The 13,572-nt window shown below is 37.1% G+C and overlaps 1 protein-coding gene and 1 pseudogene across 5 annotated transcripts; both read right to left on the reverse strand.

The window, feature by feature from the left end:
* Nucleotides 1-250: 250 nt before the first annotated feature.
* On the reverse strand, nucleotides 251-7,351 carry LOC120131177. Of its 5 annotated transcripts, none has more exons than XM_039148227.1 (11): nucleotides 7,069-7,351; nucleotides 6,629-6,917; nucleotides 6,185-6,373; nucleotides 5,914-6,006; nucleotides 5,619-5,801; nucleotides 5,435-5,537; nucleotides 5,146-5,322; nucleotides 2,016-4,435; nucleotides 1,116-1,717; nucleotides 860-999; nucleotides 251-665 (listed from the first exon to the last, which is right to left on the reverse strand). In XM_039148227.1, the coding sequence occupies exons 2-10, from the start codon at nucleotides 6,866-6,868 to the stop codon at nucleotides 957-959; spliced, it is 4,050 nt and encodes a 1,349-aa protein (XP_039004158.1). In that variant the 5' UTR covers nucleotides 6,869-6,917; nucleotides 7,069-7,351; the 3' UTR covers nucleotides 251-665; nucleotides 860-956. The 5 variants fall into 5 exon arrangements, with proteins under 5 accessions (XP_039004158.1, XP_039004156.1, XP_039004155.1 ...); XM_039148225.1 differs by having other exon boundaries at nucleotides 860-993; nucleotides 1,116-1,721; nucleotides 2,011-4,435; XM_039148224.1 differs by having other exon boundaries at nucleotides 1,116-1,721; nucleotides 2,011-4,435.
* A 3,126-nt stretch (nucleotides 7,352-10,477) lies between these two features.
* On the reverse strand, nucleotides 10,478-13,036 carry LOC120131168 (annotated as a pseudogene).
* Nucleotides 13,037-13,572: the final 536 nt, after the last annotated feature.

The following is a 13,572-nucleotide window of genomic DNA, read 5'->3' on the forward strand; positions in this document are numbered from 1 at the left end:
CCGTATCAAACGACAACGTTCTGGACATGAAATAGATTGGACAATTACGAGTTGCTGTAAAGTTGATCTAGAAAGGAGGAACAAAACATGCCAAAAACACATCTCAGTTTCTGTTCCTGAAAATTTGTAAATTCTAATCAACTTTTTTTCTTCACCGTGGAAGATGTTATCAGTACACTGGTGACTTTCAACAACAAAGTTAACCAAAAGAGGGCTAATAGACTGAAGAATTTTCAAGAACAAAAATGAGAAACCCTATAAAGCTTTTGTAAAATGATACAGAATTCAGTTGTAATCCTAAGGAGCACCTATTTCAGTTACAATGTATAGAACACTAAACTCGTTTCGCCTTCGAGCCCTCCTTTTTCAGTTTTCACCGTTACTCCGACATATCTTCAAAAACAGCACCTCCAAAAATGATTTCTGTCATTTGTAGTGTACATACAAGCACAGGGCAAGTAGCATGTGTGACCGACCGACCATCTCGTGAGAAAACCAATTAAGAATCAGAAAATGTACTTCTTGCTTTCATGAGAACATAAAATGCCTGGTGAAGGGACGCTCTTGCAGTATAGGCTCTCCCCCCTCGTTTCTTCCTTCAAATGGAAAGGGAAGGTGGTGACGATCTCTCTTCTCTCGATTGCAATTCTTCAGGGCTGGCTCATCTGCCAATAAAATCAAAGTCCCTTTTTAAATGAGAGCACCGTAACAGAATCCAACCGACAACAAAAAGAGAAAAAAATCAGAATAGTAAAGGCAGCATAAACTTCAAAGGGATAATTACGATCCAATCTTATATTCAATTCGGTTGCAACATTAGATATATAACCACTAGTCATTGACTCGAGAGGCAATCCACCGGAAATACCAGAACACCGTCCTGGAAGAGGGTGACAACTGTTGTCTATGTCAAAGTAGGACGCTGGGAGCAGGAAGTAATTTCCACACAAGCTCAGTCATGTCAAGCCAATAGAAATTACTACACCATCTACCCTGTTGCTAGATCAGCAAAGGCAGTTGGACAATAATATAGATGCATGGTAGTTTTCAAGGTGACAGATTTTCCGTGAAGTCTTCAAAAGAAGCTACCTAAGACAAACAAGAAGATAAACTACCTTTGGAAGTGGGGTGAAGAAGGCTGGTCCAGTGAAGACCGTTGAGCAGAGGTACCATGAAACCTTTGCTCGTGAAATACCCCACCTGAGCTGCTTCCTTCAATTGGCTGTGATACTTCATTCATGCCTGAGAAACCCACTGGTCCAAGAGATCCAAACTCAAGCTGTTCAGCGGGATAACCATAACCAGAGTTATGATCATACGGGTAGAGCATCAAAACAGGTGGCATGGTAGGTCCATTAGATGATACCCCACCGGGGTTCATGGCTGGCAGTGGGTACATGCCATATGGCATGCTAGCTGAATTACATTGAGAAGAGTTTGAACGGATGGGTCCATTACGAGACTGGTAGGACATAGATGAATCATGCCTATGTGACCCCCAAGGCCTCTCAGCTCTGTTCTCACCAGCACCAGCAGCGAATTGGTCAAACGTGAACCTTGATTTTTCATTTTGATTGCGGCTATGACTCCGTCCAGCAGCTCGGGACTTCGAATTTGCATTCCAGTTTCCATCTCTATCAACGTGGTGGTCATTTCTATCATAATTATATTTTCCCCTCCTCACATTTGCAGAATGGCGTTCTCTCATTGGAGCTTTCTGAAGTGGGGAATAAGATCATATAAAAACGTTATCAAAGGCTACAGTTCCTCAAGGTTAAATGTCACATAAATGGGAACTAAGCAACATAAGACCACTTCAAAAAGCTGAAGCAATAGAGTAATATAGTTGTATCTTATGACCTATTTAACATTGAAACTCAACACTGCATACCCAATTAAAGGAGGAAGTGGGGAAAGCAGAACCATGTATCATCATTACTCTTCCAAACATGCAAAGTTCAAGGGCAGAAATTAAAGGTAATAAAGGTAAGTTACAAATTGATTATGCAACTTACAGGGTTTGGCAGATATGTCCCAGTACCACTGCGATATCTAGGCATTTCATCAACATACCGTTGATATACATTGGCAGGTCTATTTGAAACAGATTGGAGAGGTGTCGTAACAGGAACAACACGAGGTCCATAATTAATAAATTGGGAGAAGATATTCGCATTTGATGAAGGTCTCCCAGGACCATCACATGGGAAATGGCCTTGTAAATAGACAGGTGGCACCACAACAGGTGAAGGATAAATCATTGGAGGGTATCGCGGATTTTGGCAAAACCGTCCGTACTGCAGGTTTTGCCAATGGCTAGCAATGTCACCATTAAGAATGTCAGACTTATGCTCAGATGGATCAAGAGACGAAACCTTTCTCGTAGAACTAGATGTACTTAATGCATCAGACAGATCAGGCCCCTCAGATGATTCAAAATTTTGTCCTGAATCATTGTTATCCAAACCTTCATCCCAACTAAAGTGGCTTGTCGATGCATCTGGAGTTCCTGCTTCAGTTGGAATGTTGTACACAGGGCAAAACAGAAATGGAACTGGTGGCCCTGTTATTGTGAAGGCCAGGGGAGGAACTCCGGAATTATCCATAGTTCTTTGCCCTGAACCTGGACCTAGAAGGAATGGAGCAATGGGTATCAGTGAATCTGAGCCACTTGCTTGAGTTGCCTCAAATCCAGGCATTTGATGACTTGGAACAGGAAAAGAACCAACCGATTGAGGTCCAGTAGTTCTTTCTGCAATTTCAGTTACCACCACTGATGGTGGATTCCAGTCTCTGCCATCATCATCTGCCTGAGAGGAATGCTCAGATACACTCTTACCTTTCCCACCTGCGCTGGACAGAATCACAGAAGCAGCTGTTTTCCTACCCCGTTTCTCCCTAGCTGGTTTAGAGACCTTTGCTGATGAACCTTCCCAAGAACTTTCAGATGAGGTTTTACTTCTAAGTGAACTAGTATATGAAGCAGACAATGATCTTGAATTTTCAGTTCTTTCATCAAAGTAAACATCATTACCTCTGGTATCTTGATACTGGGAAACATCTATGTGATCTTCCCTAGCTGATCGTCGAGTTTCTTTAAAAGACTTCTGTTGGACTTCAGAACTACCTGAGCTGCCTACTCTAGATTGAGTAACAAAACTATAGCCAGCTGATGTTGCCAGTTGCTTATCATTTGAATGAAGCACTTCAAAACTTCCATTATCAAGATCAAAACCACCGCTAGAGCCCCCGTCATGTTCAGGCCATAACTCATTTTCCATTTCCCCTAGGTTTATTTCAGGAGAACTGAAATTTTCACTGGAGGGCTCAATTTGATCCTCTGGGTTTGAGGCTAATCCAATGCCAGGAAAATAATTGGCCAAACGAGAAGAGACCAATCCTTGGGGAAATATTTGAAAATTTGTAGGAAGAATTCCACTCAAATTTCTCTGATTGAATCCCATTGATAGAGATTGGATGTGAAAAGGCAAGTGGCCTGCAGCTAAATTTAATGGAATAGGAACCTGACCATTAAAGTCATGAGTTGTAGAAGCCATCAAATTCACTAGATCTTGCTCTTCTTGTGCACCAGGAACTGAAGAAAAATCCTGACCCATAGTACCCAAGCCCAAATCATCTTGGTAACTATTCATAGGACCGTTTGGATAGCCAACAGCATCAATGGTCGGGCGTGTTGAGGTATGCCTAATAGATGAAGGATCATCACCTGAAGATTTAATGTTATGACTTGTCTTCATATCGGATTCAATATTCCTTATCCCATTATTATCTGACCTCATGGAAGCAATCTGGGTTTTCCTACTCTCTGGCACTCTGTTCCGCCTTCCCTGTGAAGCAACTCCCCCATATGTTTCAGTAAGCTCAGGACTAGAACGAGTCCTTGCAAAAAGATATCTTCCTTGAACATCAGTTACCAAGTTCTCCTTAGCATTAGAACTCTGACCTTTATCATTGAGCACATTCTTAATGGAATTAGAATCCCGTCTAACCTTATCAGAGGTCTTTTTGTTGCTAGTGATACCGCAACTCTTTTGGCTTCGAGTACGAGAAACAGTAGATACATCACTAATCTTACTTGTGCTATCTGATGGATAATTAACATGCTGTGAGGAAACACCGCATGATCCTTGAACTCCTCCAGCTTGAGTGTCATGCCCAGAGGAAATATCATTGCCTCTGCTGCTTGAAGTGCTCCTGACATTGTTGGATCCATGAGTGTCGTCCAAATTTGACAACCTCAAGCGCCACAGATCATTCCTGGGTGCATCAGGGCGTTGGCCACTTCCATGCCTTTCCCATGTATTCATGAAAAATTGATTTACTTCATAATAGAGGTCTTCTTTTGTACAATCAAGTATCCTTGCCAACTTATTAGCTCCAAATGCAAATGCGCTGCGTATCCTAAAGAAATTACCTGGAAAATAACATATTATTTTTATGCACAATAAAACCTATTATTGGCAGTGAAAGGCAACTAGAAAATTTGACAACTCAAATATTGCAAAAGCATCACAACTGTTAATATTATTTACATAGTTGAACATGTAGAAATTTGATAGTACACATCCATCTTTGATTCATGAGTGCTAAATCATTCAAGTCTCCAGTAAGTGCAAAAACTGTGCAAAAATTGACAAAATAAAGATTTTAGATGTGTACTATCACCATTCTGCCTCCCAATACCAGTCTCTTCAACTTACTTTCTTAATCAGAAGTTCTTAGAATGTAACTCTCAATCAGATAAGTTTCCAGTAAGTGACAAAACTATGCAGAACTAAGATTCAAACTGTTTACAATCACCTCACTTCCGAACAATAACAGTCTATTCACATTCTTTTCTAACAATTTATTTTAAAGATTTTCAAAATCTTATAGCATGAGACACTTTTGGAAGTTTATTACAATCTATCTTCAAAAGGATTTTCCATGGGTCCATAACAGAACATGATGGGGGAATGATATTTTAATAGATCAAATAGTTATGCCAAGTATAGAAACTTATGGCCAGCAAAAGCATGCAGCCAAAGTACCAGAAGCGTGGGATTGCTAGACAAAAGAGAAAAAATGAGCATAAACATCCAAAAGAACAACATATAACCACTCAATGGTTATAGATGCAACTACCTTTACTGACGCTACGCCCAAGGTTATTATTTATACGCAAAGGATCAATCACATTGAAATGTTTAGAAACAAAGGGCTGGCCCTGATTTTCTTGGCAAACAGCATATCTTGAACTACAAGTATCAAGAAAATACTTGCTAAGTAACAACTCTCCACCATCTTTCCGAGGAGGTTCAGCTGCAAAAAGCATTTCAAACAATGAAATTAAGACTATGAAACTGGAAAAAATTCTGTTAGTAAAAGGTTCTTATTTAAAGCTTAGCATTAGATGTTCCAGAAATTGTAATACCAGTTATGTCTGGCAGACTACTAATCGGAACAGGACCCCAGAGGCTGACACAAAAGTTCTCCCAATCAAACTTGCTAAAGAACTCAAGAAACCGATACATGACCTACGCATGAAAAGGGGAAAACTCAGACAGATATGTCAGGCAAAAGCAAAGCCATACAAATAGAAAGGTAAACATAGCAACCTCAAGTGGTCCAGAAAAGGGCTTATTGAAAACATGGAATATGTAAAGAACCAAGGTTTCCAGGGCATAAGTTGAGATAAGTCCATGATGAGCACCCAATATGCGGCTCTCATAATAACACCAGGCCTTTATCAAAATGATGCTACGTTTGAACAAATGGTTCTGGTTTATCAAGCGATCAACCTAGACACACAGATGTTAGTTAGGTTTAAACTTGCACAAAATCCAAAGGTCTTATCATTCAACAAATATATCCACAGACTTGTATTGTAGTGCCAGGCACAGCATCACTAACCTCTTCAAGGAAACAAAGGGTACATAATCCACCAAGTTGATTAAATGAAATGTCTACCACAATATTTTCTACAAGACACTTAATTATCTTCACCTGAAAATGCATTAAACGGGGAAGAACGTATCAAAAGGAATTGGTTGATTAAGATAAGAACAGTGAACAAATGTGCGGAAGAAATTAACAACTAGCTTTATGCAAGAATTCCAACCATAAAAGACAGAATCCAAGGTTCCATGGAATTATGAAGCAAAGGCATTTCATTCCGACTTACCTCAGCCTGAATGTACTGAACTTCTTTAACTCGGAATTCAGCATTCTCATTTTTTTCTTCATTTTCCAGCATATCTCGAACCTGGTGAGCCCATGTATCCTTCAAACTTTGATCCTTACTGAAGGCTGTCAAGTCAATATCCCCATCAGGCAAATATGTCTTGAGGGGCACAGACCCAAAAGTAAACACCTGTCAACAAAAAACAAGCAACTTTTCATCAATATAACATAAGTTACATTCATCCCACCACTCATGGACCCGAACATGAAATCTAAAGATTGTAAATTTTTTATCTTTCATGTGATACCATTTATCCATGCCTTAACATTTGTAATCAAATACATGGAAACAAAAATGTACAAATAGATAACTCACAATATACAATCCAATAAAATGGCATCGAATAAGATATAAATCATAATGAGATAATTCATTGGATTGGACCTGACAGGGGAAGCACTTAGAAATGAGGCGCTGAACATAATCAGCTACAGCAATACGTCGACCTTCCGAGGGTGTATTGGGCTGAATGCAAGCAATGAGTTCAGCTGTTCTTTCCTCGGCCTTCATCCATCGCTCCGAGTCAAGTACCCGGACCGCTGAGGCGGCTTCATTCGGTAACAATCCGTTCGGCAATAGCCCGCTCGGTGGCTGCTGCGCCGCCCACCCTTCATGCTCTCCCATGCAATCCTAAACCACTTTTCCTCCCCAGCAACTTTCTAAACCCTCCCGAGTCCCGACCGCCACAACGCAACCAAAAACTTCAATTTTCAAAAAGAAAAATGAAAAATGAATCGCTTTTCAATATGTGCAGTTTCCTGGTGAATCTATGGTTTAAGAAAAAGGGGAAACTGAAAAATAGTAAATGAAAAGGGGGGCGGAACCCTAAAAAGTAATGAAATGGGGAACAATATGGGCGATGAGAAAATCAAAAACCCTAACTAGAATCTGCAACAATCCTGGAAATTGGGAAGTCCAGGTAAATCAAAATGAAAGAACCCAACAGCAAGGAAGAAACAGCAATTGCAAAAAACGAAAAGAAGGGTGATAGGGATCCAATATTACTGATTCTTTAGGTTTTGTTGTAAAGTGTCGTAGAAAAGAAAAGAGATGATGAAGGAAATAGAAGAGGGTGCGTTTGGTTACAATAATAAGAGGCTGTGGAGGCGTAAATAAAAATAAGGGTAAAGTATAGTAATGATCACTGAATATTTTTGAATCTTGCATTTAGGTCCCCTAACTTTTAAAACTTGTAATACAATCTCCTAATATTTAATCCGTTTACAATATGGTCCCCGCTCTATGAAAATTAGGGTAAATTATACAAATGGTCACTGAACTTTTTAGGTATTTGAATTTAGGTCCCCCAACTTTTAAAAGTTACAAAACAATCTTCAATTTCATTCTAAACCATAAATTCCAAAATAATTCAATGTCATTCTAAACACTAAATTCAAAATAATTCAATTACACTTTAAAACCCAAATTCTAAAATACTTCAATTTCTGTCTTTTTTTTATAAACGCGTCAATGTCACTAAATTATTAATTAATTTACTTTTTATATTTAAAAACATATGATAATTTTTTAATATTAATTTAAATACATGAAAATTTTTCAATAGTAAGAATATATGATAATAATTCATTTATTTAAAAATAAATATATTTCTGATTATTTGTGTATGTTTTTATATCTAATCATACGTGTTACTATATTTTATATCTTTCATATAAATATTAAGACTACATAAATAGCAGTCAAAATTTTATATATGAGTTATTTTAATTATAGTAATGATGTATAAATATATTTTATTTTTATATTATTTCTATTATAATTAAAATATAAATATTACCATGATAATTAAATATTTATTTACTTATTACATCGAATATTTTTTATAAAAATTTAATAAAATCATAAAAAACACAATAAAAAAATAAACACTGAAGTTGACTACTTCAAAAATAAAATAAAAAAATCAATAATTTAATATAATATACCCTAAGTTGATGATAACAATCAACTCAAAAGAGATGGGGTATGTGCCATGTTTTCGTAATGTACGTAAACTTTCTATTTCATGGTCACGTATTCTTTTAGTTCTAGCACGATCTATTTTTTAATTTTCTAATACACTTAACAAAATTATATTATAACTCGTTAGGTAAAAAAATGTTATTTTCTTTAAAAGTTTTAAATTCAAACAATTGTGTTTGTATGGTATATCTATATTATTAATAAATTAAAAAAAATTGAATAAATACTATCTTATAATCACATCAAACTATTAAAAAACTAAATTATAATTGAAATAAAAAAATTATAAGGATGTCAATTGGGGATTTTGATTCTTAATTTTTTCATTGAGAGATTGTGTTTTTTTATTCAATTTCTTCCATAATCATTTTTTATATTTAAATTATTGAAGGTCACTAAATTTACATTTGCGAGGAGGGAGTTTATTTTTTTTTTTTGTTCACAAAAGTAAAAAATCAAAACGCTATCACGTTCTTAAAGATAATCTAGTATATTCCTCCTTAAATTGAAATATTTTAGAATTTGGGTTTTAGAATGTAATTGAATTATTTTGTAATTTAGGGTTTAGAATGAAATTGAATTACTTTGGAATTTGAGGTTTAGAATGAAATTGATGAATGTTTTGTAAGTTTTAAAAGTTAGGAGACCTAAATTCAAGTGCCTGAAAAGTTCAGTGACCATTTATATAATTTACCCTAATTTTCATAGGTGCGGGACCATATTGCAAATGGATTAAATGTTGGGAGACTGTATTGCAAGTTTTAAAAGTTGAGGGATCTAAATGCAAGCTTCAGAAATGTTAAGTGACCATTACTATACTTTACCCTAAAAATAAATATAGGTATATTGTATTCACTTGACGTCAAGGAAGTTCGTGCATTTGAGGGTTTTCGCTTTGATTTTTTTTTTCTTTTAATTTTAAATGGAAATTTTAGGAAGAAATGAAGAACAAAGAAAATACATGAAAATTAAACGAACAATTTAATTATTTTGTATTTTTAAGATTTTATTAAAGGATAATTGTAATAAATATAAGCTTACAATAGCTGATCTAGAAATATTTTACAGGGTGGATACATATGCGTAAAATTTTTAAATAAGATGAATATAAATGAAATTTCAGAATGACATCATTCATAAAAATAAGTAATTAATCGAAGAAAACTCACATATTTTAGGGTGAGCACGAAAAATTTCAAGAGAACATCGTCAATAAAATAAGTAACTAACCGATTGCAGCGTATCCACCCTGTCCAAGATGTAGCTCCATCACTGTAAGCTTATATTACAATTTGAATATTAAATGCATCTTGAAATTTTAAACTCTTCTAATAAAATTATTCAAAATTATTATAATATTAATCAAATCATTTCATTGCATTTAAACACTAATTTGAGTGTTAAATATTAATTTTTAAAAAATAAAATAACTTATAATGTCTAATGATATCACTTATAAAGTAATAAAAATATTGATTGCTTAATTCAAAATATTATTTAGTTCTACAAATAACTTATATATTAATTAGTTTTAAATAGGTTTAAAGTTGGAATTTTAATTCTAAAGTTGTTTAATAAAAAATGGTTGGCATGTATTAAAGATTAAGCAATAAATATAATTGCATTGTATGATAAATGCAAATGCTTGGATTTAAAAATGATTAATTTAATAAAATCCCATATAAAATTTAGGGTAAAGTATAAAAATGGTCCCCGACTATAGGATAATATTTTGTCAAGTCCCTCAACTATTAAAAATTATAAAATGATCTTTCAACTATAGAGTGTTGTTTTGTTGAGTTACTCGACTATTAAAAGTTATAAAATGATCACCCGACTATTCATTATGTTCCAAACGTGTCTTTTTCCATTGAAAATTTGACGATATTCTAAGTTGAAATTTGATAAAATCTGATCCCAGAATCTCAAACGACTATCATATTTTAGCTATCGTGTTAATGTCAGCTTAGACCATCGTCAAATTTTTAATATAAAAGGACGGATTTGAAACATAATAAATAGTCGGGTGATATTTTGTAATTTTTAATAGTAGAAGAATTAACAAAGTAACGTTCTATAGTCAAATAACTATTTTATAACTTTTAATAGTCAAGGACTTAATAAAATAGTACCTTATAATTGGACCATTTACTTTACCCTAAAATTTAAATATATTCTCTGATAAGTAAAATCAAGGCACAAGGCAACGCTCTGCTATATATGTTATTAACATCTTCATATCTATGTAGAAATAGCCTTCATTGTTTCACACACCGGTCATTATCTCCTTATTCGAGAACAAGTTGGTTTCTAACGTTCTATCACGACTCCACGAGTGAGGAGACCGCGAAGCGAGCAGCGGCCATACTACTCTAACTTCCGATATCTTCGCATGGTTCTGAACGGCCTTTTTGTGTCTCCGTAGGACCCTGTTGATCGCTTTCAAGTAGTTGCTCGAGTCATGATCTCTTAAAATAGTACCGTCAGGGCCATAGGTGTAAGATCGCTGAGGGTGTCCAATGGATGGGGACAGTTAAGGAAGGCCTTGAGCGCCTTCACAGAGTACTCAGTATGCGTTTTGTCCAATGTGTAAAGAGCGTTTCCAGGAGGGATTAGAGGGTGCGGCGGAGACGACTTCTCGCTCGGTTGGAGAATGAATAGCTTCCCGAGTGGAGTGTACAAAAGTTTCTGCATCGAAACAACGGAAAATGTGGATGATTGATTACAAGGGAAGTCTACTACTATTGAAGCAGGCACTTACATTTCTAAGCAAACAGGGTGAGTCCGGAGGGAACCGGGCAAGCGCTTGAGGACGACAGCCGCGTGGTTCGGATATTTGCAGGAGAAGGATCTAGGGACAATGTCTCGGTGCATCATCACACAATGAACGTGGTTGTCATCGAGCCCCAATTCATCGAATATCTTTTGGCCTCCGCAGAACACAAATGGTGCCCCGAAAGTGACAACGGGTCGAAGAGCGGAGGGCTTTACAACCTTCTTAGTCAACAGCATCAAGCTAACTAAAAGAGAAAGACTGCCCCCAAGGGAATGACCGGTGAACTGAAGCTTTGCACGATCCCCGTGCCTTTCCAGATGGTCCATAATTTCAGGCAAGAATTGTTCGTATAAGCCCTTAGCTGCTTCATATATACCTCTATGAACAAGCACACCAGTGTCCTATAAGAGAATAAAAGTATCATATTTTCAGTAACTTCTATAAATTCTGTTAATACATATCACATGCCGAACTGGTTACTTAAGCGGTTAAGTTCACCTCAAATGTCATAGGCTCGAACAAAAGGTTTGCCTGCCACGATGCCAGAGAGTCCTACCCCTGCAAATATGAACAAATATAATCTATGAGATGTCACGGTTCGATAATTAAATGAATGACAAAGAATTGACTTAATACCTGAACTACGAAACAGCGGGTATATGTGCTCAAGTCGTCGCAAACGAACCATTCACAAGGCAATGAGTGAAGTGACTGAAGGTCCTTTGCCGTCTCTTGTTTTTCCTTCTCCCGGCTCTAACCACAGCGGTCATCGCCGATGTTGCCATGTATGCAGCCACCTCCGAGTTATACACTCGAGGCGAATCCTCCCCTTCCATTCCTGGCTGATCCCCGGATCTACACGAACCCTCGTCATCCTTCACCTGTGACTTAAAGCCAGGGGACAAAAGACCCTTGGCCCTTGACCGAACATAGGATGCAGCCAAAGCAGCAATCTCGTAAACAACAGATAAGCTGATCCGTCGTTTCATCCTGGTACCCTCAACTTTCTCCGACTTCGATTCAGTAGTTTCCGGGACAGAAACAGGTATATAAGCAGAGTCCTGATCGATCTTGGCTTTGATCGTAGCCACTTCTGCTTTCTTTTCTAGGGACGATGCCACGAACTTTAGACCATAAAATCGCCTTCATGTCCCTGCATTTAACTTTAATTTACCGAAACAGACTATACTGATCGAATATAAAGCTTCAAAATTTAACAGCTAGACTAACCCTGGAACACCAGATTATCAAATACTATATAATTGCTAGAACCAAAGTACTCAAACCATAATCTCTGGTATCACATAAACTATGTTGCACAAGAAGGCCAGGCAAGAGAACAGCTTGGTATCGGAAAACGACACTTTCGCCAATAACTTCGAGAACGATTCACGGTTGTATTCGTCTTCTTCTTCGTCTTCATTAGAGTCATAGTTCACTTCGCAGGCACCATTATCTTCCTCGCCATCACCATCGTCACGGTTTTCGTTCTCATCAAATATTCTGATTCCATCGACGCCATCTTCTAGTTGTCTACTTTTCCAACGACTATGAATCTCCATCAACCTATTCACCCAATTCGCTCTCTTTATTTCCGTCTCTTTGTCATCATTTTCCAAGGATTCATCGTCAATTTTTCCATCCTTTTCCACCATGACCGAGCTCTTACTTGTCTCCAGGTCAAACAAAAACGATTTAACCGATTTCGGAAATATCAAACTCGAAATCTGAAACGGGAGGGACTGGAGAATCCAACGGAGCGGCTGTTCTTCAGGGTCGGTTTCGTCGACGCAGCACGTATCCGATTGATAGAGTAACAAAGGTGATTATCAGAACAAGATCCTCGCATGCCAGCTCTCTTATTAAGCTTTATACCAGAATGTGATCTCCGAAGCCCATTGATTTCTTCTTGACTTCCATCTTTCCCCTTCGAGGCAACCTGAGAGGTCTGGATAGCAATCGACGTGCACGCCATAGCTTCAGCACAAGCTCTCGATCCCTACCTGAAAGAAAACGACCAACCTGTGCAGGAGAAAGAAACCTTATAAGGACAGTGTTTAGCATCTAGTTTCATTACTTGCCCGAAATGTTGGTCGATTAAACACATTGTGAAGCTGTGTAATTCTTTTGACAGAACAACTGGATATGCTTTTTTGTGGGAACCACCTCCCACGAGACATAATGGTATCGATGAAATCAATGGTGGATTGATTGTTTGAATCCACAAGACTTCAACTACTCGGTTCTGTTTTCGCCATAGACTTCAACTACTTCTATCACGACAAGAAACATCATTTACAATCTCAAGCTTCGTTTTTTTTAAATATCTTAGTTTTAAATAAATTATTGTCACGTACCTGGAGGGAAACAGTAAAGTTCCAATCCTCTTTGGCGTTTCAAAACGAACACAGTCTCCGTCCTTGAAACTGGCCGTCGTCGCCTGTCGTTGAGTCCCCACAAGCTAATAGAATTTCACTGCCATGCAACGCCAAGTCCAACGACAAACTAAGATATCTTGTGTTCCAAAATCTAATGCAAATTAAATTGAATTTGATTTGCTTTTCAAGTT

Source organism: Hibiscus syriacus, unplaced genomic scaffold (genome assembly GCF_006381635.1).
Source record: "Hibiscus syriacus cultivar Baekdansim isolate YM2019G1 unplaced genomic scaffold, ASM638163v2 tig00110549_pilon, whole genome shotgun sequence".
In the NCBI taxonomy this organism is placed as follows: domain Eukaryota; kingdom Viridiplantae; phylum Streptophyta; class Magnoliopsida; order Malvales; family Malvaceae; genus Hibiscus; species Hibiscus syriacus.

Bases quoted from the DNA above. Each gene is read 5' to 3' on its own strand.
- LOC120131177 (XM_039148224.1), bottom strand. From the start codon at position 6,868: ATGGGAGAGCATGAAGGGTGGGCGGCGCAGCAGCCACCGAGCGGGCTA. The intron at 1,722-2,010 runs TTGCATAATCAA...TTATTCCCCACT, and splicing joins TATCTGCCAAACCCTGTAAG to TCAGAAAGCTCCAATGAGAG. The intron at 1,000-1,115 runs GTAGTTTATCTT...TTGCTGATCTAG, and splicing joins TCTTCACCCCACTTCCAAAG to CAACAGGGTAGATGGTGTAG.